This window comes from Schistocerca nitens, chromosome 7, assembly GCF_023898315.1.
Source record: "Schistocerca nitens isolate TAMUIC-IGC-003100 chromosome 7, iqSchNite1.1, whole genome shotgun sequence".
NCBI lineage: Eukaryota > Metazoa > Arthropoda > Insecta > Orthoptera > Acrididae > Schistocerca > Schistocerca nitens.
The window spans coordinates 221,410,476-221,436,846 of record NC_064620.1 but is presented as its reverse complement, the minus strand read 5'-3'; the positions used below and the strand labels follow the sequence as shown (position 1 = coordinate 221,436,846).

The following is a 26,371-nucleotide window of genomic DNA, read 5'->3' as shown; positions in this document are numbered from 1 at the left end:
AGAGTACAATCTTAGCTCTTAATACTAAGTTGTCTTACCTGACGTTCAAAAATACACTGGGCATAAAGAGTTTTGCGTTATCGGAATGAAACGGCAATAAAAGTGAAGTTATCTGCAGAGACACTGATAACAACAACTGTTAGTGTCCGGAGATTTTATGATGAAAAAATCCAAGAAACGCTCAATATCGCTTACACACGGCACTATCCTTGTCGGTGAGAGATAAGAGAGATGCCGGCACCAACTCGATAAGCCCTCGGCGCTAATATTACAAAAGCGGGCACGTACGAGTCGCCAGATCAACGTCAGCGACCATGGTGAAGGCACGCAAAATCATACTCGTTCGATATTTCAAGGGAGAACCTCGACCTGAGGACTTTCGCATCGAGGAGGAGGACCTGCCACCCCTCAAGGATGGACAAATCCTGACCGAGGCTGTCTACTTCAGCGTCGATCCCGTCCAGAGGATTCTAGGAAGCGGGGAGAAATACGGACAGAAAGTGGGAGACACCATGATCGGGGCCCAGGTAAAGTATCTCTGCTTTGCTTCCTTTCCTAATCTGACGCAGACGGGTAACCTGTGTCTCAGTATTGGCATCCATATGCAACCACAGTGACGTCACCTCATTGACGTCACCAAAGTTTCGTGCGGAAACTGGAAGATACGGAAAGTGACGCCAGGTACTGCTACCGCATTGCGTTTTAACTTATTGACGCCTCTAGGCTTCCACACCAATAGATGATCGCCGTTCAGCACTTGTCTGTTTGTTGCCTTTCGAAACGCTATCAGTTTATGTTAGCACTGGGTGCCACAAGAGACCTGTGTGAGAATCATTTGCTCAGCACACCATGGGTCCCCTGTTTAAGCGGTTTGCATTGTGCAGTTATACGCAGAGACTATTATACTATTAGAAATGATTCTGTCCCACTCTTTCTGCTATGTTTCTTAACCAATTATAGAAATACAAGTAAGGTAATTTGTGTGATCTGTATGAACATTCAATTTATCGTTGCTGTAGTCACACCAATGCATAACAGTGTGAGCATTACCTTTAGCATCTCATTTTATGATATAATTCCCTCAGTATCATCTGATATAATTCAACGATACTCCATCACCCTTGTTTTATTTGTCTTGATATTCAATTACAACCCATTTTGAAGATAATATCCATTCAATTCAAGTGACCTACAAGTCCTTTGAGTTTCTGAGAGAATTACAATGTCGTTAGCAAACCTTAGTGTTATTACATCGGCTTCTGGAACTTTAATTCGCTTTTCAAACTTATCCTTAATATCATTTATTTCTTGATCAATGTACGGATTAAATATGACGAGGGATGGACTATGATGCTGTGTCTCTCTCTTGCTAAATTACTGTGTCTCGTTTACATTCTTCGAATGTTGTAATTGCAGCTGATTTCGATACAAGCTGTAAGTGACCCTTCAGTCACTGTAGTCCGCAGCTCGTGGTCTTGCGGTAGCGTTCTCGCTTCCCGCACACGGGGTCCCGGGTTCGATTCCCGGCGGGGTCAGGGATTTTTCTCTGCCTCGTGATGACTGGGTGTTGTGTGTTCATCATCATTTCGTCATCATTGACTCGCAAGTCGCCGAAGTGGCGTCAACTAAAAAGGACTTGCAATACGGCGGCCGAACTTCCCCGCATTGGACCTCCCGGCCCACAATGCCATAGGATCATTTCATTTCAGTCACTGTATTTCACCCCTTCAAACTTCAAGCTTCCAGTGACAGCGTTCACATCAACATTGTTATACGCTTCTTCTAAACCTACAAACGCAAAAAAGCAGGCTTCTACTCTCCAATTTCTATTGCAAGACAAATTATATTGTCAGCATTACACTGCATATTCTTACATTTCTCCAAGACACGAACTAATCGTTCATTTGGTCGATCGCTATTGACTGTCGAGTGGCTAGCACCTGCCATGTTCGCTACGACTGTACTTATAAATTTCTAATTAATTCCTTGAATAGCGTATACAGAATTTCCGAAAAAAGACATTATATTGTAATGCTTAGGGAACAAATAGCCTGTAAAATTCATGTCTTTTTTACGTTACTTTTCCGTCATTTACGTTTCCCCTTTAAGGCAATGGCTGATAGCTGCCAGGATGCCTCACGGTATCCTTTACTTTACGATAAGAGAAGTAACAAAAATACGGAGTACCGTATTTCAAAATGATCGTCGTAGGTTTAATGCTCTATAGCATTTGTTTCATTCAACTTACAATTATAAGTAATGCATCAAATGTAAGAGCAACTCAAACAGAATTATTTGTATATCCGCATATGCCCAAACACTGTTTCCCGTGTCTTCCATTAGAAAGCGCTAGTAGCAAAGATGACGACTAGTAGACGGCTTTTCGTGTTTTAGTTTCCACGGCGTGTATCTGTTATTACAGCGCAACATGCATTCCGTGTTGAGTTCCATTGTAATCCTCCAAGCGATGATAACATCCATGGTTTCATTTCGAAGACAGCGGTTGTCTTTCCAAAGGGAAAAGTATGGGAGGACTAAAAGTGACTGAAAAACGTGTTGAACAAATGACCGACTTTCACGCCTATCTCCCAGAAATTAGTCCGGAAGCCTCTGCGTAAACTGGTAGTTCAAGTCACGTCTGTGTGGAGACTTTTAAGGAAACACTTAGCCACATCGCTACTGTTTCCAGTTGCTGCAGGCTCTCAAGGATACAGTCTACGGTTTACCAGTCAACCTAGTAAAATATGTATTGCTCCATGACTATGAAAATTTTCTGGATCTTGCTATCTTCATTGCCGAATCGACTTTTCACCTAAGTGGACGAGCGAACACACATGATGTGCACAACTGGGGAACAGCAAATCTGCATGAGATGGTACAGTTGCAATTCCCATAAATTGAATGTCTTTTGTGCCATGTCCTGACAGAAACTTTATGGGATTGTTTTGGGTAAATCATGCGTATTTGTTGTTGTTTTTTTATCTTGACGTGCTAGAACTATGGCTCTTTCCTCAATGGGACGAAGACAACCCCAGAACTTTATTTGGCAGTAAGGTGGTATACTGTCGCACAGGCATACCACAGTATGTGATTGGTTAAACTATGTTGTTCCAGACTGCTGAACTGGTCGCAAGGGGCCAGATGACGTATCTTGTTTCGCATGGTCTCCATGTTTACCCGATCTGACTCCATGGCATTTTTACCTTTGATGGTTGATAAAGGATCACGTGTACGTGCCTTCGCTACCAGCTGACATACCTAACTTAAGAAATAGGACTGAAGCAGTTATTGCGACAATTACTCCAGACGCACTGATGAAGGCTTGGGAAGAACGCGTCTATCGAATGATGCTAACACTGAACAATCGTAGAGAAAACTGAGGCTTCAGTTTCATTCAGCCTACAAACTAAGAAGATCATATGGCGACAGGTACTGCCGCGAGTTTCTGGGATTGTAACTCAAATGCACCGAAGATGGCTATTTATATCCGAAATCTAGATATTCAAGAGTAATAAAAACTAAAGTGACTGCGACTGGTTGCTGTGTGCTTTTCCTTTCTTAACGCTGATTATGTCTTCAGGATCTTAGATATTGACACAATGTCTTCCCTTTGGGCGACCTAGGTGTGGTTATGCTTCCAGTAGCCATTGCAGTTGTGACAGCTATAATTATTGGATTAGCTTGGGAGGCGTTGGGGCATTGGGTATTTTGGTGCGTAGTTTGTGTGCGGATTGATAGAGAGGGTGGGTCACAATCACTTCCAGTTGGATACGAGGCAAGTGCATTTATACATCCAAGGAGTTTTTGGGATGCTTTTATCATATCAGGGGTGGAGCTACTTTTCTTGTAGCTATGGCAGAGAAAAATGAGGTCACCTGTGAGGAAAGTAATAAACTGGGACTATTTACGAGAAGCTAAGGATATTGAGGTCAGTATCAATGATACTTTTTGAAGTAGGACTGGTCTACTTAGGATAGGCAGTTGTACGTATGAATATTATACTTTATTAACCAATTATTTTCTCACCTCATGGTAGAATAGTTTCTTATTTAAGGCAGAAAAGTAGTTGTTATCATATGATGGTCTAATAAGCCATAAACTGTTTCATAATAAACTGTATTAGCGAGGAAGATTGCACCTGTCTCCTCAAGCTTAAAAATGGATATATTTTGTGGCTTAAATTTCAGTGAAGGCGTGATAATACAAAATTAGGGTAACTCTCTGGGAATTTTGGTGAAACAATTGCTGTGGCCAAATGAAGTTGTTTTTTGGGATAACCATCGCCAATTCCATCTCATACTGCAGGTTGTTCATTGCCAGTGTGTTTATAGTTGTAAAGGGATAAGAAAAAATGGTTCAAATGGCTCTCAGCACTATGCGACTTAACTTCTGAAGTCATCAGTCGCCTAGAACTTAGAACAAATTAAACTTAACTAACTTAAGGACATCACACGCATCCATGCCCGAGGCAGGATTCGAACCTGCGACCGTAGCGGTCACTCGGTTCAAGACTGTAGCGCCTAGAACCGCACGGCCACTCCAGCCGGCAACGGGATAAGAGGATGGATTATCTGGTAGTGAGTTGGATTTACTTCGTGCCTGGGGAGTACAAGTTGGAAGAAAGTATATTGCATAATTGTAGCACCAGTTGATATTAGCAAACATGGAGCTTAAACTTCAGCTTAAACTTAAGTTAATAAACAGTGAATACGTGGCTCTTACATTGCGGTAAAAAACATACAGTTAAGCTGATCGATGACTAAGGAATGTGTGAGGACGTTCAGTTGTTGTTGTTGTTGTGGTCTTCGGTCCTGAGACTGGTTTGATGCAAAAAATGGTTCAAAATGGCTCTGAGCACTATGGGACTTAACATCTATGGTCATCAGTCCCCTAGAACTTAGAACTACTTAAACCTAACTAACCTAAGGACAGCACACAACACCCAGCCATCACGAGGCAGAGAAAATCTCTGACCCCGCCGGGAATCGAACCCGGGAACCCGGGCGTGGGAAGCGAGAACGCTACCGCACGACCACGAGATGCGGGCCTGGTTTGATGCAGCTCTCCACGCTACTCTATCCTGTGCAAGCTTCTTCATCTCCCAGTACCTACTGCAACCTACATCCTTCTGAATCTGCTTAGTGTATTCATCTCTTGGTCTCCCTCTACGATTTTTACCCTCCACGCTGCCCTCCAACACTAAATTGGTGATCCCTTGATGTCTCAGAACATGTCCTACCAACCGATCCCTTCTTCTAGCCAAGTTGTGCCACAAACTTCTCTTCTCCCCAATCCTATTCAATACCTCCTCATTAGTTATCTGATCTACCCATCTAATCTTCAGCATTCTTCTGTAGCACCACATTTCGAAAGCTTCTATTCTCTTCTTGTCTAAACTATTTATCGTCCATGTTTCACTTCCATACATGGCTACACTCCATACAAATACTTTCAGAAACGACTTCCTGACATTTAAATCTATACTCGATGTCAACAAATTTTTCTTCTTCAGAAACGCTTTCCTTCCCATTGCCAGTCTACATTTTATATCCACTCTACTTCGATCATCATCAGTTATTTTGCTCCCCAAGTAGCAAAACTCCTTTACTACTTTAAGTGTTTCATTTCCTAATCTAATCCCCTCAGCATCACCCGATTTAATTTGACTACATTCCATTATCCTCGTTTTACTTTTGTTGATGTTCATCTTATATCCTCATTTCAAGACACTGTCCATTCCGTTCAACTGCTCTTCCAAGTCCTTTGCTGTCTCTGACAGAATTACAATGTCATCAGCGAACCTCAAAGTTTTTATTTCTTCTCCATGGATTTTAATACCTACTCCGAACTTTTCTTTTGTTTCCTTTACTGCTTGCTCAATATACAGATTGAATAACATCGGGGAGAGGCTACAACCCTGTCTTACTCCCTTCCCAACCACTACTTCCCTTTCATGTCCCTCGACTCTTATAACTGCCATCTGGTTTCTGTAGAAATTCTAAATAGCCTTTCGCTCCCTGTATTTTACCCCTGCCACCTTCAGAATTTGAATGAGAGTATTCCAGTCAACGTTGTCAAAAGCTTTCTCTAAGTCTACAAATGCTAGAAAAGTAGGTTTGCCTTTTCTTAATCTTTCTTCTAAGATAAGTCGTAAGGTTAGTATTGCCTCACGTGTTCCAACATTTCTACGGAATCCGAACTGATCTTCCCCGAGGTCCGCTTCTACCAGTTTTTCCATTCGTCTGTAAAGAATTCGCGTTAGTATTTTGCAGCTGTGACTTATTAAACTGATAGTTCGGTAATTTTCACATCTGTCAACACCTGCTTTCTTTGGGATTGGAATTATTATATTCTTCTTGAAGTCTGTGGGTATTTCGCCTGTCTTATACATCTTGCTCACCAGATGGTAGAGTTTTGTCAGGACTGGCTCTCCCAAGGCCGTCAGTAGTTCTAATGGAATGTTGTCTACGCCCAGGGCCTTGTTTCGACTCAGGTCTTCCAGTGCTCTGTCAAACTCTTCACGCAGTATCTTATCTCCCATTTCCTCTTCATCTACATCCTCTCCCATTTCCATAATATTGTCCTCAAGTACATCGCCCTTGTATAAACCCTCTATATACTCCTTCCACCTTTCTGCCTTCCCTTCTTTGCTTAGAACTGGGTTGCCATCTGAGCTCTTGATATTCATACAAGTGGTTCTCTTCTCTCCAAAGGTCTGTTTAATTTTCCTGTAGGCAGTATCTATCTTACCCCTAGTGAGACAAGCCTCTACATCCTTACATTTGTCCTCTAGCCATCCCTGCTTAGCCATTTTGCACTTCCTGTCGATCTCATTTTTGAGACGTTTGTATTCCTTTTTGCCTGCTTCATTTACTGCATTTTTATATTTTCTCCTTTCATCAATTAAATTCAATATTTCTTCTGTTACCCAAGGATTTCTATTAGCCCTCGTCTTTTTACCTACTTGATCGTCTGCTGCCTTCACTACTTCATCCCTCAGAGCTACCCATTCTTCTTCTACTGTATTTCTTTCCCCCATTCCTGTCAATTGTTCCCTTATGCTCTCCCTGAAACTCTCTACAACCTCTAGTTCTTTCAGTTTATCCAGGTCCCATCTCCTTAAATTCCCACCTTTTTGAAGTTTCTTCAGTTTCAATCTGCAGTTCATAACCAATAGATTGTGGTCAGAGTCCACATCTGCCCCTGGAAAGTCTTACAATTTAAAACCTGGTTCCTAAATCTCTGTCTTACCATTATATAATCTATTTGATACCTTTTAGTATCTCCAGGATTCTTCCAGGTATACAACCTTCTTTTATGATTCTTGAACCAAGTGTTAGCTATGATTAAGTTATGCTCTGTGCAAAATTCTACAAGGCTGCTTCCTCTTTCATTTCTTCCCCCCAATCCATATTCACCTACTATGTTTCCTTATCTCCCTTTTCCTACTGACGAATTCCAGTCACCCCTGACTATTAAATTTTCGTCTCCCTTCACTACCTGAATAATTTCTTTTATCTCGTCATACATTTCATCTATTTCTTCATCATCTGCAGAGCTAGTTGGCATATAAACTTGTACTACTGTAGTAGGCATGGGCTTTGTGTCTTTCTTGGCCACAATAATGCGTTCACTATGCTGTTTGTAGTAGCTAACCCGCACTCCTATTTTTTTTATTCATTACTAAACCTACTCCTGCATTACCCCTATTTGATTTTGTATTTATAAATCTGTAATCACCTGACCAAAAGTCTTGTTCCTCCTGCCACCGAACTTCACTAATTCCCACTATATCTAACTTTAACCTATCCATTTCCCTTTTTAAATTTTCTAACCTACCTGCCCGATTAAGGGATCTGACATTCCACACTCCGATCCGTAGAATGCCAGTTTTCTTTCTCTTGATAATGACGTCCTCTTGAGTAGTCCCCGCCCGGAGATCCGAATGGGGGACTATTTTAGCTCCGGAATATTTTACCCAAGAGGACGCCATCATCATTTAATCATACAGTAAAGCTGCATGCCCTCGGGAAAAATTACGGCTGTAGTTTCCCCTTGCTTTCAGCCGTTCGCAGTACCAGAACAGCAAGGCCATTTTGGTTAATGTTACAAGGTCAGATCAGTCAATCATCCAGACTGTTGCCCCTGCAACTACTGAGAAGGCTGCTGCCCCTCTTGAGGAACCACATGTTTGTCTGGCCTCTCAACAGATACCCCTCCGTTGTGGTTGCACCTACAGTACGGCCATCTGTATCGCTGAGGCACGCAAGCCTCCCCACCAACGGCAAGGTCCATGGTTCATGGGGCTGCATGAATGGCTATAACAGTGAATTTTATTATGTCATCACATGTAAGACTGTGATAATAATTACTGTTGCGAGTATTGGTATATGGGTCAGGGAAACAGGGACAGTGAGACCAGGATCCTTTGGGAAACACTTGACCATGAATTTGTGGTAGTACATGGCATGTTTCCCATTGAAGGCATTACAGGATGGAAGGCATTACAATTTGGGATAACCTTCAAGCAAGTTGTTTCCTAAGTTTGTGATAAAAAGTCGTAGGAATTGTAAATATAGCTCCTTTTGTTATAAGTTCACTTGCCAAGAGTGAGAAATTGGCATGGCAGTGTCACACAGTGGCTGAAGTGGGTCCTGATGTACTGAACTTTTGTGGCGCCGTTTGTGTTTTTGCTTTGTGTTAGAGTAAGACTGTGGTCTGCCCACAGGTGGCACGGATCGTGGAGAGCCGGGCTGCAGGTTTCCCAGTGGGGCGGCATGTGGTGGCCTACTGGGGGTGGCGCGACCGCACAGTGGCTGATGTTGGGCCAGAAGTTCCGCCCCCTGATGTCATGTCGCCCCCCATGCTGGTGCCAGACCTGGGGGATTTGCCGTTATCCCTGTCCCTGGGAGTGCTGGGTATGCCTGGAATCAGTGCCTACTTCCCACTGCTGGAGGTCTGCCAGCTCAAGGCTGGAGAGGTGGTCGTGGTCAGTGGCGCTGCAGGCGCTGTGGGCAGCATAGTGGGACAGATAGCGCTCATCAAGGGGTGTACTGTCATCGGCTTCGCCGGATCTGAATCTAAGGTATGTAGTTATATTTTGTTCAACCTACCTACAAACAGATGTGTTCATTATGGCGGGTAAAACTTCCTACTGTAAGCAACCATCACACTCCCCACCCCCAGGAAGTCGCGAGCCGGCAAGGATGTCTCTGGGGGATTGGACAGTTGAGGAACATACAGTGTGTAAGCGGACAAGAGAGTAAGGGAGTAGCTGGGCAGTGCACCATTTGGTGATAGTTGGTGTGGGCGTTGTGGACAGTACAATGTGTGTGGGTTGCGCTTTCCTTTCGAACATATGTGAAAACTGCAGCCAGACGAATTTAAAATCGATAGTGACAAATATTAAAATAATCTTCACGATAAAGGATGACAGCCAAAACAGTTGCAGGATAAAATTTTTTATTAAAATTCTTGACCAAGGTTTCGGTATAAATAAATATACCTTCATCAGAAGAAAAAAATCTAAAATTACATCATGCAATGGAGATTAATAAAAGAATTGTGCCAAAGACGTCGTCAAAAATTAAGACATCATCTCCAATTGTACAACATTACTATAGGCACAGGGTCAATACGAACAGTTTAGCACCAGTCTGGTGTCTTAATTTTTGATGACGCCTTTGGCACAATTGTTTTATTAATCTCCATTGCATGATGTAATTTTAGACTTTTTTTCTTCTGATGAAGGTATATTTGTATATACCGAAACCTTGGTCAAGAATTTTAATAAAAATTTATATCCTGCAACTGTTTTGGCTGTCACTTTTTATCGTGAAGAATTTCAACAGTTGCTGTTTCAGCCATGTTTAAAATCTTGAAATTAAAATAATCAGAAACCGCCACCATTACGTCTTTGTACAGATTTCGCTGCTCAACTTCTTGTTACTGACTACGACGAGCTGCAGAAATACGAAACAAGAAGGAATGCTAATCTCAAATATGTGAGCAATGGGGTGCAAAAAACAAAAAACTAGGTGCGTTTGGGAACTTGGTCGACGTCTTACAATGAGCCTTATCTGTAAGCGGGGACAGAAGTATGTGGTAAGTGGCGAACGTCACTGTTCAGAGAAGAGAATGAGCAAACCTACATGACAACCAACGTCTGATTGTATCATACTGACACACCGATGGTGTTGAAGATCTTTTTATTTTATAGGACTGGAGAACCTTCCCAGTCAATACGTAATTCAAATTCTCGGAGGTTATTCTAATGGTGTGAATCGTTTTAGTAAGAATCTTTGAAATGACAGGTGACTCCTGAGTCGTAAACAAACTATATTACCATCGAATCCACAGCTTTCTAGGTCGGGCTTGGCTACGCTAATTGGTGACATATCTGACTAACTTTAACCCCCACCGTTAGGGTTTGAGACGGATAGGGATGGCATGTAGAACACAACTATCGAACGCTAGAAGTAATTTCAACCAAACTTGGCTCACATGTGACACATCTACCATTCCTAGACGTAGAGCTGGGTGTAGAGTGGGGAAAACCAAAAATATGCCAAATAATCACATTTCAAATTAATATTACAAATTTTAAAATAAATCACTTTTCTAAGATTGAAAAACGAAGAAAATGCATATTTTTTACGGTCATATTTCAACAAATATCACGTTTTGTTTTTCAACCTTAAGTTTGAAATTTTTCTACCAAAGTCGTACAGAACAATACAAAAATAGAGTTTCACTTTATCGCTCCGTGCAAGACAGTGCATGGTAACAGTGTGTACTAAAAACCGGAAGCGAAAATCAGATTTCTCAGGGGTCATCAAAGAGATAAGGAATCAAGAGTTTTTGATAGCCCTTGGCCTAGCGACCGTTTGCGCACATATAGGAAGATGGGGTATAATGTAAAGAACCTAAATAAATGGTGAAAATTTAAGTATCATTCATATACTTCCTCCAGTCCAGGCTGGCGTCGTCTAGGTGTGGTGTAGGATGGGCCTTAAGTGGCTTATAAAAGCACCATTTGTTCATGTACAGTTCTTGAAAAACCCCTCAAAAACCATGAATTATGGGTGCAAAATTACCAATTGTGCAGGTGGACACATCTATAATTTCTATTCACGGTAAATAGTCGAAATTCTTACCATGTTATCTTAAGATGATATTCTCAGGCAACATGGAAACTCGAAATTTTTCGGTATATTATCCTTTACCGAACTTCAGATATTCAAATTTACCGCACCTGTACAGTTTAAACATCCACTTAATACCCGGTCTGAGCGTGAGTGTAGTTTTAATTGACATAGTGAACACATGGCAAGGGTTCTAGAGTCATCGCAACGGTTCTGAGGTAGCCAAACTATGTTTTTAGTAAGCATTTTTTCACCAATAAAACTGTATGTCCAAATTTGGAGTGTAGTGTCAAAAAGTTGCGAAAGAAGGGTCTTACAATACTCGAAAAGAACTTAAAATTATTGCCAAAAATTATGTAAAACGGAAAGGGCTGCAAATTTAGCAATATATTTCTAATAAAATTTTTACTGTTTTAAGATACAAATCATAAGTCAAGCGTTTTCGCTAACTTGCGATCGATGACCAAAACATCCAGAAAAAAATGAAAAGCAAACGATTGTGTGTTACCCTTATTTTTAAGTTACTTATTTGTTGTTGATATGTGTGTCAAAGTGGATAAATCTGTCCAAAGGTGTAAATAAACTGTAAAAACTGTACTGCTCTGTATAATTTGTTTTATGTAAGTAGCACACACTACTTTAGCAAGAAAAAGTAGGGAAACAGAGGAAAACCACTGCTCTCGGAGAACAAAAAAGGGGAGTATGTTCCTCTGTTAAAGACTCTCACAGAAAAGTGGGGAACCATCTGAGTCAGTCCTCATTCTGCTTTCCTCATCGCAAATTTTCACATGGGAACATGTTCTCACTTTCTTTGTGCTGAAAGAGACTAGCATGAAGATGGTGGCAGGAGAAGAGAGAGGTGACAATGACAGGAAGAGAGAAAGAGAGTGGAGACACTGATGGTGGGAGAGAGAAAGTAGCATTGAAAGAGGAAGAGAGATGGACGAAAACAGTAGGAGTAGGAGAGGAAAGGAGAGAGAGGAGATATTGATGAGCAGAAGAATAACAGTGACAATAAAAGAGAAAGAGACATGGTAGGAGACAGAAGCCGTGGGATTTAATAATATGAGTGAGTGGAGACCTTACATAGACTTGGTGGTTTGCAATGTCTGCACTCTCCCAGTCCGGGGAACGTTTTACAAGTAGGTATAGCGGAGGGCATATTTTAGACCGAAATATTTAACTAGTGTTTATAGGCAAAAAACTAGATTGGGTCCCCAGAGTTGCTAAGGAATGGTGGAGACAATGACAGTGAGAAAGAAAGACAAAAGGAGACACTGTAAGTGGAGACAGTGGTAGGGGGATATATTGTAAATCAGTAGGAGAAAAAGGAGTCAATGGGAAAGCGAAATATACAGACAATGGCAGTGAGATGGAGATGTTGAGTATAAAGACATCTACAAAGCGAGACTGGGTACAAGGAACTATAATGTTCTTTGTTAAAAGGGTGCGAATATTTCGGCATGCCAAAATTTTTGATGAGGAAGATTGAATGGGGATTGAGGTTCTAGGTTCCCCACTTTACTCTCAGAGGACAATATTTGCGTTTTTTGAGATCCAACAATAGCATTTTGCTGAAGGTAATTTATATGTTGTAACTATCGTTCTATAAGGAAGTGTTTTTTGCGCCAAGAGCAGAATTCAATAGGTTACCTCCCATTAGGAAAGTGGGCGCACTCAGCGACTGTGATATGATTTAGAAATTATAGACCACGGCAATCAGTCGTCTTTTTTCTCTTTTTTTTTTGCAGGTTTTATTTGGCAAATTCGGATTTCGGCTCGTTCCTAGTCATTATAATGCTAAAAAGTACAAGAAGTGCATGTCCAGGCGATACTAGAAAATGTTACAACTCGTGGCATAACTTACATGGCTTTTACATTAGATTACATACCACTGTTTTCTAGTCTCGATGCATGTCAGTTCTCTGTTCCTCGGCCGCAGGTCACAGTTCTTTGAATACTACTGTATAATGAAGGTAGACTGTGTGGAGAACACATCGATTGGTTGCATGGCACCCTCTATATCAACTACATAATATATAACATTTAAAGGAAAGTAAAAAAGCTTCAAATTTGCATGGCAATTACATTAAAAAGAACATAAGTAAAATTCTTTACATTGCTGTCCGACTTTGTTTCACATTTGCCAGTAAACATAGAAAATATATGAAAATTTCCAAGTTCAGTCCTTATGAGTCAGTCGTTTTATTCTTTATACACATATGTAACGCAAGAGGGGTAAAACCTTTTTTTTAAATTTATTTACAAGACACAAGGAGGCACATGCTGCAATTGATCTGATTTAAATGATTTTTTTCTTTGTATTATTTTTCTCTTTATGTAAACATCATGTTGTTACTCTTATTTACTGAATAGTTCGTAGATGGCACTAAATGTCAGCAAGATGGATGGTTGGCATGACTTGGCATTCCGTTAAAGACGTAGAGAGTACTAGTCTCTGAGTCATTTCAAACAGATTATAATTATAAGTACAATAAAACCAATACACTGAATTGCTGTTATGACAATGTACATGCATCAAAGCTGACGTACCATGGACAGAGCTCTGTAGGTTCATTGTTATAACCGTCATACTCTTACAGCATTATGTCAATGGCTGCTACATATTGGCAAGACAGTAGGAGCTACTTTGCCACATGTTGTAACCAGTGACTCCTCAAAATCAATCATCATAGGTCGTACCACTCGCTCCTTCTGGCTCCTTGATGTTTCCCTTGCCATCTGCACCCGTCCTGTCCGCCTTTCCCCCACCTTCAGCTACCTCGGACTCACCATTGACCATCAACCGAACTGGATCCCTCATCTCCACCCTATCCAATCCAAAGCCAACAACTGCCTCTGTCTTCTTAAACTCCTCCCTGGCTGGACACAGGGGTTGAACTCCTCTACCATCCTCCACACCTACAAATGCGTAATCCATCCCATCCTCTGTTATGCTAGTCCTGCCTGGATATCCAGGCAAATGCCGGGATGGTTCCTTTGAAAGGGCATGGCTGACTTCCTTCCCCGTCCTTCCCTAATCCGATGAGACCGATGACCTCGCTGTCTGGTCTCCTTCCCCGAAACAACCAACCAACCTGCCTGGATATCTGCCCCCCTCTCCCACATTCTATAAGTCCCTCCAGATCCTCGAATGCCATGCAGCCTGCCTCACTGTCTGTCTCCCATGCAGATCCTCAGATCCTCTATGACCCTTTCCCCCACCTGCTCCTTTTCCCTACAACATATCCACATCCTCTAGACCTCCCACCGACTTGGTCCTTCTCATCCCCTGGTTGCTCCTCTCGTCTCCAACGTTGCCCACCGAGGTGCCTTCACTCTTGTGTCCCTCCTACCCTCCACCTTTCCACCCTTCATCTCCATTCCTGAGGTGGCTTCCATCAACTCCCCCTCCCGGATGATACCCTCACTCCCTCCTTTTATCCCTCCTATCAACCTTGATATTCACCTTCTCCTCCCTCCCTCTGTCCTTTTCTCAGGCTCCATCCCCCTCTTCCATCCTGTTTTCTCTCTACCTTCAAACTCCATTCTCCCCCCCCCCCCCCGAATCCTTTTTGTTGACCCTCCACTGTCTTCCTCACTCCTTTTCTCACGTCCACTCTGTTATCCCCCTTTTTCTGGGTCCTCTCCGTCGGCTCCCCACCTTTTTGCTTTCCCCTCCCTTTTTCTCCTCGTCTGTCCGGGTTCTCTCTCTCCCTCCCCCCCCCCCCCATCTGCTTTAGGCTGTGGTGTGTACATCTCTAATCTATGGTGCAGTGTTTGACTGTTCAGTGTTGTGTACCCCCTTTTTAAAGTATTACGAACAGAAACCATACTGTGTACTTACTGTGTATCTTCATTATAATCGTCAACCCCGTCTTTTTTCTATTTCAACTTCCGCAACTTTTCGCCATTTTACTGTTTTTAACAAAGTCACTGTTTTATTGGCCTTACATATTGTTTGTCATCTTCTCATTATGTTCTTTAACTCTTCTATCGACTGTAGAGCGGCGCATTAAGTTTCTGTCAGCCTGCCCCCAGATCGGGAATCGAAATTCAATAAAGGAAGAAAAAAAAGGAGCTACTTCGTTCCCCCTGGGTCAAACCTTATACTGTTTCCTAGCGACTGCAGGGCTTGTTATGTTGGCCAATCAGGAAGGAGACTGGAAATTAGGTTTGGGGACCACATCACATTGGGCGGAAAATATGTCACACAGAAATATTGAATGGCTGCTCATTTACTTATGACGACTCATAATGTGCCGAGTTTGACATCTAATGTGAAGTTGCTGCATAAATGCCAGAAGGTCAGGTCCCTCGACCTCCTTGAAGAGCTGGAGATCTTTTGTCATCCAAGAATGTCAGCGGCAACCTCATTAATGATCAAGCTGTTATGAAAAATGCACTGTTCTGGGAATTGTTTGAAAACTTGGTGCTAGGAAACAGTATAAGATTGGATCCAGGGGTGGCTTGTCCCAGGGGTAACGAAGTAGTTCCTTTTTTTTCATTTGTTTTCATTCAATTCCCCTGCCCCACATGGGCAGGGGAGGGCTGGCAACGGCACAATCCGCCGCTCTTCAGCTGAATGACATGACAGCTAATAAAAGGAGAAAATTATACATATAAAGGCGATAAAAAGGGGTACATAAAAAGAGACTAAGGAGAGACAATGGAGGGAAAATATACACTGATACAGATACAGTGATGTGGGGACAGTTAAAAAAGTCTACAAAAAGTTAAAAAAACACAGTTGGCGATTCGTAGAGCATGTAAAAGACACTGAAGTCACACACACACAGGTTAAAAGTTGGCCACAGCATTAAAACACTCCAGAACTAAGACACCTTAAATCCATTTTAAGAGATTAAGCACATACAACAAAGAATAAAATCTGCCAGGGGGCGCCTGACAAGGAAGAGGCCTGAGGTGATGGAAAAAGAGGGGAGAGCGAGGTGCAGCAGGGGAGGGGTTAGAATGAAAGAAATAGGGGGCAGGGGTTGTATGATGATGATGATGATTAGTGTTTTAGGGCGCACAACAACGAGGTTATGAGCGCCCATTCCCAAAACAAATGTTGACGAGTGCAGCCAAGATCTGTTAAACAAGTATCAATTCGGAGCCGATCTTTGAGAGAATTGTAAATGCTCAAATTTCAAGATTGGACACAGCACATCAAAACAGGTAGATAAAACTAAAAATAAAATACCAGTACAAAACAGGTAAAAATAATTAACTGTGGCTGGGTGACCACTTACAAATAATGGGTGACCAAACCACTTTACAGCACATTAAGATCTCAATCCCAATATTTTGGGAAGATGTCCAGACATCACACAAAAACGTAAAACTCTAGCCACACTCGCCTCCTTATTAGTTACAAGAGGGGGCAGGTCTAGTGGGAAACTTAAATCTTCCCTCAAACCCGCATATAAAACACTCAGTTAAAATATGTCGTATCGACAGCGAGCAGGAGGTGGGATGGAGCAAGCCTCCTTGGCAGCCGCGTCTGCAAGTTCGTTTCCAGGAATCCCTATGTGCCCTGGAACCCAGCAGAAAATTACATCCTTACCCTGCTTTTGCAAGAGCAGGTGTGCGTCCTGCACTTCTTGCACCATCCGATCTACTGAGTTCATGTGTTCAAGAGCGTGTAGAGCACTTTGGTAATATGAGCAGATGATGAATTTCTTGCCATGATGTCGTCGCATATGCTCTAATGCTTTCAGAATGGCAAACAGTTCTGCATAGTAAACTGAGAACTGCTCTGGGAGCCCTATCCTGTGGACAGTTTCGGGAAACACAGCAAAAATGGTGCAAATGGCTCTGAGCACTATGGGACTTAACTTATGAGGTCATCAGTCCCCTAGAACTTAGAACTACTTAAACCTAACTAACCTAAGGACATCACACTCATCCATGCCCGAGGCAGGATTCGAAATTGCGACCGTAGCGATCGCGCGGTTCCAGACTGTAGCGCCTAGAACCGCTCGGCCAGAAACACAGCAGAGAAGCCCATAAAATCCCCCTGTTTAGACCCATCCGTGTAAACAGTAATAAAATCTGAATGGCGGTCTAAAATCTAAGTAAATTTAATTTTAGAAAGGTGGTCCAGGGTACAATACTACTTGTAAGCAGCCAGATCAAGTAGTAATCTCGGCCGTTGTAGTAGCCGGGGAGATCCCCTACTTCATCCCTGGTTGAGGACCTTAATGCCCTCAAGGTGACTGGAGACTCTCCTTTGCTCGGATTGCCTTAAGACGGTGGCGGAAGAGACGTTCCAGTGCTGGCTGTCCCAAGAGACAAGATAGGTGTGGCAGGTGATGAAGACGGAAGACAAGGCAGGAGGGAGTGCAGAGATCCTGAAGGGGAGCATGGGAGAGGGAGGGGGTGTAGGAAGGGGACAGCCACTCAAGAGAAGGGAGGGAGAGGGAGCCCTGAGGAGGAGGCAGGAGGAAGGTGCGGTTAGAGTTGGTAGGAGGGATAGATGTCAGGGCGAAGTTCATCATCCGGGAGGGATATGTGCTAGAAGTTGCGTTGGGGAAGGAGGGGGAGGGTGTGGAGATGGAGAGAGGATGGACACAACAGTAAAAGTGCAGCAACGGGTTGAGGGTGGAGAGGAAGGATGACACCAGGGGGTGGAGACATTGGGTCGGTGGGCAATATACAAGGTGTGGCTATGTTCAAGGAAAAGGAGAAGGTGGGGGAAGGGGATGAGGTCGTAGATGATGCGCATGGGGGATGGAAAGTGAATACGGAAGGCGAGGTGGAGTGCATGGCGCTCGGGTATTTGGAGGGCGTTATGGAATCTGGAAGGGGCCGAAATCCAAGAAATGCTGGCACTACAAAGGATGGGGCTGATCAAGGATTTGTAGGTGTGAATGGTGGTGGAAGGATGCAGGCCCCATGTCTGGCTGGACAGGAGTTTCAGGACGCAGAGTCTGTTGTGGGGTTTCCTCTAAATGTTATATATTATGTATCGATGTGTTCTCCACACAGCCTATCTTCTTTATACAGTAGTATTAAAAGAACTGTGGCCGGCGCCCGAACAACAGAGAATTGACATGCATCGAGATTAGAAAATAGTGGTATGTAACCTAATGTAAAAGGCATATAGGTTATGCCATGAGTTGTAACATTTTTTAGTATCGCCTGACCACGTACTTGTTGTACGTTTTAGCATTGATAATGGCTAGGCACTAGCCGAAATCCGGAATTGTCAAATAAAACCTTGAAAGAAAAGGACGACTGGTTGCTGCGCTCTGTAACTTATAAAACAGAATTCACTGTTTTTCACAGCTAATATAAGTCTGGGATACGTAAGTAACTTAGAAAACAGTTTCAACTAGCATCTTGTACTGCTATGATATAAATCTCTTATTCTCAGGTGAAATGGTTGAAAGACGACCTGGGCTTCCATCATGTGTTTAACTACAAAACGACAGACGTCTCCACCGCCCTGAAGCAGGCTGCCCCAGATGGTGTCGACGTGTACTTCGACAACGTGGCGGGCGACATGAGCACCAAGGTCATGAGTCACATGCGCTACCGCGGTCGCATCACCGTTATCGGCGGCATCTCCCAGTACAACGAGCTTGAGTCCCAAAAGTTGGTGACCCTGCCGTTCACGTTTCTTGTCAATCAACTCCGCATTGAGGGCTGCTCCTATACCCGGTGGCACGACCGCTGGGATGAGGGGATCAGCCCACTGACGCAGTGGGTGAGGGAGGGGAAACTCAAGTACAGGGAGACGGTGACCGACGGCTTCGTCAACACTCCCAAAGCCTTCATCGGTATGCTGCGAGGCGAGAACTTTGGGAAAGCTGTTGTCAAATTGTGAACACCCTGGTGTAGCAGAAGTGGATGTCCAAGCAGAGGCAAAGACGTACAACACTTTATAAATGGGACACGAAATCTAACTTGTATCGCTTGGCCCTATTATTCTGCTAGAAATTATGTTTAATATTTTTTATGTTTATGAAAATAATATGTGTTATAATATAACAGTTTCCCTATGTTATATGATTTGAACTGGATTTATTATCCTACACAAAGACGCCTCAATAGCTTGTTTGAAAATAATTGAAAAACATTTGCAACAAGTTGATCCACATTTATTAAACATAGAAGCTGTAAAAAAAATATAAACGAACGATTTAATGTAAGAAAAGAGTTACTCTGGCATTAACATTAATTACTATCAGTTATGCTATTCATACATGCAGTGTGACAGGGTGTTCGGTAATTCCCATTACAAACTTCTAGGATTTGTATAGGAGAGTGAGCGCATAATACTGAGTGTATCAAAAAGAATCATGGGATTTTAAAAAAATCATAAATATAACGTTATTTGAGATATGTGTGTGGACAACATACTGTTGGAAAGAGCAAACAAAGAGTTTTACACTGTTCCCGCTAAGTAGCAGTAGGGTGCATCCACCTCATCTCTAGTAATATAGAGTCAGGACAACAGAAAACGTTTTGTGCCCTACGTTACGTGCAGTGAGGGTCAGTAGTAACTGTTCAGAATGACTTTCGTGCTATGCATGATGTGAGCACAGAGCATTAGAGGATGGGACGAACCATTCCCAGGAACAGGTTGTTTGTGTAAAGGCAACTCGCCGGGCTGTCGACTAGTGTGACAGACGTCGAACGCATCCGCCGGTGTTTGACAAGGACTCCGCAGAAATCCGTTCGCAGTGCAACACGACAGCTCAACAGGCACCCGATTTCCGTCTGGTGTGTGTTGCGTTGACGTTTACACACGAAACCGTACAAAATTTAGCTAGTGCAAGCTCTTCGTGAAGGTGACCAGCAAAAACGTGTGGAGTTCTGTAAGTGTAAAATGTAAACTTTCACGGCCGGAATTGTCACAATTAATAAAATATTTCAGGCTATTATGCCGCGTTCGAAGGGATTTCGCTTTAAAACCCGCCGTTCCACCCCCTTCTGCGGAGGAGGGGTTTTAATTCTGCGTCAAGTAGCTCTGGTTCACAGCCGGTCTATCCGCCGACGTTCTTATGACGCCTCGCTTTTGCTCTGGTTGGTGGTTCGAATCCCGGTGTAGGTAACGGTCTGTGTGCGTGGGTTTCCGGTAAACTGTGTGAGTCAAGCTGCCATCTTCTTCCTTGAAAACTAGTACATCAATAAAATTTATTCTTCTGCCTGCATCCTTCTCCGTGGTAAACTGAATCTTCGGGTTGAACCCGTTCACACACATCTCGACACGTTGTTCAAGAGTGGTTATTCGTGCGCTAATGTGAAAAGAGCGTAAGGACCACCTCATAGAAATCATAGTGATGCTCAAGCGCCGGTGAAATGAAAAGTTTTTCTGCCATTCATTAAGAACGTGAATGGCCGCATACGAAAAATCTTGAGGAAGCGGAAAATCGCGGTAATTTACGCACCAACAGGGGAGATACAAGATCACGTAAGATCGGCCAAGGATGCTCGTCAACCGCTGGAAAAAGCTAGAATGCTTACGTGTAGTTATGGGGAGGTGCAGGTAGGTGCTCCAAAGAAAACTGTCGGGAAACGACTCGAAGAGCACAAGGGCAATGGCAGGAGATTGACAGATCAGCTGTTGCTTAACATGTTGGACAGTCAGGAGACCACCACATCATTTTGACCGCAAACTGATACCACGAAAGGCTCTACAGAGAGGCGATAGAGAGTGTGAAACACCGCAGGAATTTTAATAGGAAGGAGGAGGGCATGAAATTGAATGAAATTTGAATTGCGGTGCTGAAGAAGATGTTTACCAGTCTTCCACCGTGTTATGATAGTGACAGCTGATGATGGCAGTCGACAACGGCCAGTTGCACTCGTGTGTTCAAAACATGTGACGACACGCCACTGCGCGCAAGCTCGCGGAAGCGGAATTTTGCTGCAGTCAGTAGCAAGCCAGAGTGTGAATCGAACATTAAAACGATCCCCCTTGAAAATATCTTCCGCAGATTGTGACGAAACGTCGGGTTTTATAATGAAATCCCTCCGACCACGGTATAATAGCCGGGAATATTTTATTAATTGTGTGTTCTGTAATTTCCTTCTTGGTAAGATGGAGGATTACAGTTTTCTGCCGCGCTTAGTGTTGAGTGACGAGGCCACATCCTACTTAAATGGAAAGCTGAACCGTCATAATTTGAGAATATGGGGTACAGAACAACCATATGAAGTGGTACAGCATGAGTGGGGGTCTCCAAAACTTAATGTGTTTTGTGCAGTTTCACGGGATAAGATATACGGTCCATTTTTCTTTCCCGAAAACGCTATAACAGGAAGCACATATCTCGATATGCTTGAGAACTTACTTTTCCCACAGTTGGAGACTGATTCGGACGACTTCATTTACGAACAAGATGGAACACCGCCACACTGGCATCTAGAGGAAGTGCGGGAACTTTTATATCAAAGGATTACTGAACGATGGATCGGTCGCATCGGACCACATTACTGGCTTAGACGTGCCATATAGGGTGATTCTTTTTCAAATGGCTCTGAGCACTATGGGACTCAGCTGCTGAGGTCATTAGTCCCCTAGAACTTAGAACTAGTTAAACCTAACTAACCTAAGGACATCACAAACATCCATGCCCGAGGCAGGATTCGAACCTGCGACCGTCGCGGTCTTGCGGTTCCAGACTGCAGCGCCTTTAACCGCACGGCCACTTCGGCCGGCGATTCTTTTTCATACACCTTGTGTTTTGAATAGGAACCCTTGTTTTCAGTTGAGATGAGTAATGCGTCCAAGTCTGCTGAGGGAAATAGAAAAGTCTCAGAGTTGCTTGCCCTTGTATGCAGTAGGATAGGCAGGAGGACGTGTACTACGTCAGACGGTAAGATGATGTCACTTAACTTCGTATGTAAAGTTTAATTTACGAGACTCCTGTACAGACAAAGGAAAATTTGCTGGCAGGAGTTCTTGCCGCTGCACTAAGAATTGAAGAGCTCCCAGGTGGGATGAAGAGCGTGAACCAGGACATACTTCTTATGTACAATGTTTGTAAGAACGCTGATGTCCGCCACGTCGAACCACTGTTGCAATCCATCAGTACTGTTCTGTACGTACACTACGTTGGGATCTTTTTAGCTTGGAATAATGTAAACAAGTGATATTTAAGTGTTGTGTGTGTGAAATCTTATGGGAGTTAACTGCTAAGGTCATGGTTCCCTAACCTTGCACACTACTAAACCTAAATTATCCTAAGGACAAACACACACACCCATGCCCGAGGGAGGACTCGAACCTCCGCCGGGACCAGCCGCACAGTCCATGACTGCAGCGCCTAAGACCGCTCGGATAATCCTGTGCGGCATTTAAGTGTTAACCCAAAGAAATGTTCTTAAGTCTTAAATGGGTGTGTTTCTTCTCAAATTGTTAACTAATAACTGTATTGTATCATGACTAAGTCAACTGCTCAAGCAGAAGTGTATGAATTAAACATATGAATTGAAACCGTCACAGAAAGTAAACAGAACGTTTTTGGACATGGGATCCTGTTCAGAATATTATGTACTCACTCCCTCTAGAAGTCCTATAAGTTTTTAATGGGAATTTCGGGACACACTGTGTAGCATTTATCACACGCATTAAATGATACTAATTACGTAAAATCAGTTAAGGGAATGTGAATCAAAGTCTGTTATGTACAAAATAAGAAAAAAATATCTTTCTAGAGTTGAACAATGGTTGCAATACAAAATGCCCGTTTCCATCTGAAGCAAGCAGAGCAGAGGAAACAGCGATCGTGTGAGACACAACTCGCTTTATTTGTTCATGAGACCCAGGAAGTATTAGATACAGGCTCCCAGGTGGCTGCTATTTTCCTTGACTTTCTGAAGGCGTTCGATACAGTTCCGCACTGTCGCCTGATAAACGAAGTAAGAGCTTACGGAATATCAGACCAGCTGTGTGGCTGGATTGAAGAGTTTTTAGCAAACAAAACACAGCATGTTTTTCTCAATGGAGAGACGTCTACAGACGTTAAAGTAGCCTCTGGCGTCCCACAGGGGAGTGTTATGGGACCACTGCTTTTCACAATATATATAAATAATCTAGAAGATAGTGTTGGAACTACCATGCGGCTTTTCGCGGATGATGCTATAGTATACAGAGACGTTGCAGCATTAGAAAATTGCAGCGAAATGCAGAAAGATCTGCAGCGGATAAGCACTTGGTGCAGGGAGTGGCAACTGTCCTTTAACATAGACAAATGTAATGTATTGCGAATACATAGAAAGAAGGATCCTTTATTGTATGATTATATGATAGCGGAACAAACACTGGTAGCAGTTACTTCTGTAAAATATCTGGGAGTATGCGTGCGGAACGATTTGAAATGGAATGATCATATAAAAGTAATTGTTGGTAAGGCGGGTACCAGGTTGAGATTCATTGGGAGAGTGCTTAGAAGATGTAGTCCATCAACAAAGGAGGTGGATTACAAAACACTCGTTCGACCTATACTTGAGTATTGCTCATCATTGTGGGATCCGTACCACGTCGGGTTGACGGAGGAGATAGAGAAGATCCAAAGAAGAGCGGCGCGTTTCGTCACAGGGTTATTTGGTAAGCGTGATAGCGTTACGGAGAAGTTTAGCAAACTCACGTGGCAGACTCTGCAAGAGAGGCGCTCTGCATCGCGGTGTAGCTTGCTGTCCACGTTTCGAGAGGGTGCGTTTCTGGATGAGGTATCGAATATATTGCTTCCCCCTACTTATAGCTCCCAAGGAGGTCACGAATGTAAAATTAGAGAGATTCGAGCGCGCACGGAAGCTTTCCGGCAGTCGTTCTTCCCGCGAACCACACGCGACTGGAACGGGAAAGGGAGGTAATGACAGTGGCACGTAAAGTACCCTACGCCCCATACACCGTTGGGTGGCTTGCGGAGTATAAATTTAGATGTAGATATATTACCCATGTCTTTGTGCTAATGCTCTCCGACTGTTTTATTCTGGGAGAGCATGTGGGTGATGTCCATTGAGACCCTACCCATACTGAGTTCATCGCCTGTGGGCATCAGTGGAGGTTCTTTGCGGGATCATCGTTGCTTGAATAACTTGAAACCTCCTACATCTACAACTACCTCTACGTCAAGATGCATACTCCGCAAACCATTATGCGGTGCACAGCGGAGGGCACTTTCTACCACTAACATTTATTCCCTTTCGTGTCCCAAAGGGAGCGAGTGAGAACGAATGTCTGTATGTCTCCGTATGAATCCTATATTCTGTTATCTTGTCCTCGCGATCCTCAGGCGAAATGTATGGTAGCGGCAGTAGAATCGTACTGTAGTCAGCTGAAAATGACAGTTCTCTAAATTTTCTCAATAGTGTTTGTCAAAAAGAACATCGTCCCTCCAGGGACTTCCATTTCAGTAATGGAGCACCTCCTTAATAATCGCGTGTCGATAGAACCTACCTGTAACAACTCTGGAAGCCCTCCTCTGAATCGCTTCGATGCTTTCCTGTGGTCCGACCTGTTCGGGATCCAAAACACGCGAACAGTACTCAAGATTGAGTCGCACCAGTGTTTTATAACGGTCTCCTTTCGTAAAATTCTCGCAGTAAACTGAATCCGAATATTTGCCTTTCCTACTACCAACCTTACGTCTTCGATCGATGTCATTTCACTTTGGAGCGTTATGCCTACGCAATTACTCGACATGACTGTGTCTAACAGAACACCACCTGCACCGTTTTAGAATATTACACGACACTTTTCCTACTAATCTGCATTAACTTTCGTTTTTCGACTTTTAGAGGAAGTTGCTATTCATCATACGGAATAGAAATTCAATCCAAGTCAGTTAGGATCCTCCTGCAGTAACTCAATGACAGCTGACCTTAATCATCACACTGATGCTTAGTAGATCAAAACTGCACTCTACCAGTTTTCGGTATAAAAAAATAAGATTCGGCAACGGTGCAGCGGTGACGTAAAATAATTTAAAAAAGGTAACTAGAAACATGAGCTGTTATATTAAAGACCTTAAACAGGGTGGTACATTGATCGTGACGGGGCCAAATATCGCATTAAATAAGTGTCAAACGAAAAAACTACAAAGAACGAAACTCATCTAGCTTGATGGGGGAAACCAGATGGCGCTATGGTTGGCCTGCTAGATGGCGCTGCCATACGTCAAACTGATATCAACTGCGTTTTTTTTTTAAATAGGAACGCCCAGTTTTATTACATATTCGTGTAGTACGTAAAGAAATATGAATGTTTTAGTTGGACCACTTCTTTCGCTTTGTCATAGATGACGCTGTAATAGTGACAAGTGTATAAGCACGTGGTATCACGTAACATTCCTCCAGTGCGGACGGTATTTGCTTCATGATACATTACCCGTGTTAAAATGGACCGTTTACCAATTTAGGAAAACGTCGATATCGTGTTGATCTATGGCTATTGTGATCAAAATGCCCAACGGGCGTGTGCTATGTATGCTGCTCGGTGTCCTGGACGACATCATCCAAGTGTCATGACCGTTCGCCGGATAGTTACGTTATTTAAGGAAACAGGAAGTGTTCAGCCACATGTGAAACGTCAACCACGACTTGCAACAAATGTTGATGCCCAAGTAGGTCTTTTAGCTGCTGTCGCGGCTAATCCGCACATCAGTAGCAGACAAACTGCGCGAGAATCGGGACTCTCAAAAACGTCGCTGTTGAGAATGCTACATCAACATCGATTGCACCCGTACCATATTTCTATGCACCAGGAATTTGCGTGGCAACGACTCTGAACGTCGTGTACAGTTCTGCCACTGGGCAGAAGAGAAATAACGGGACAATGACAAATTTATTGCACGCGTTCTATTTAGCGACGAAGCGTCATTCACCAACAACGTTAAAGTAAACCGGCATAATATGCACAATTGGGCAACGGAAAATCGACGATGGCTGCAACAAGTGGAACATCAGCGAACTTGGCGGGTTAATGTACGGTGCGGCATTATGGGAGGAAGGATAATTGGTCCCCATTTTATCGATGGCAATCTAAATGGTGCAATGTATGCTGATTTCCTACTTAATGTTCTACCAATGTTACTACAAGATGTTTCACTGCATGACAGAATAGCGACGTACTTCCAACATGATGGATGTCCGGCACATAGCTCGCGTGCGGTTGAAGCGGTATTGGATACCAAATTTCATGATAGGTGGATTGGTCGTCTAAGCACTATACCATGGCCCGCACGTTCACCGTGTCTGACGTCCCCGGA

The 26,371-nt window shown here is 43.2% G+C and overlaps 1 protein-coding gene across 1 annotated transcript; it reads left to right on the top strand.

The window, feature by feature from the left end:
• The first annotated feature begins 267 nt into the window (after nt 1-267).
• Nucleotides 268-19,172, top strand: LOC126195114 (prostaglandin reductase 1-like). Its single transcript, XM_049933587.1, has 3 exons — nt 268-527; nt 8,729-9,085; nt 18,526-19,172. Exons 1-3 carry the CDS (start codon nt 315-317, stop codon nt 18,976-18,978), a joined length of 1,023 nt encoding a protein of 340 aa, XP_049789544.1. The 5' UTR covers nt 268-314; the 3' UTR covers nt 18,979-19,172.
• The last annotated feature ends 7,199 nt before the right edge of the window (nt 19,173-26,371 follow it).

Excerpts from the sequence above, each read along its gene's own strand:
- LOC126195114 (XM_049933587.1), top strand. The coding sequence starts at position 315 with ATGGTGAAGGCACGCAAAATCATACTCGTTCGATATTTCAAGGGAGAA. Across the intron at positions 528-8,728 it reads ACACCATGATCGGGGCCCAG|GTGGCACGGATCGTGGAGAG; the intron begins GTAAAGTATCTC and ends GTCTGCCCACAG. Across the intron at positions 9,086-18,525 it reads TCGCCGGATCTGAATCTAAG|GTGAAATGGTTGAAAGACGA; the intron begins GTATGTAGTTAT and ends TCTTATTCTCAG.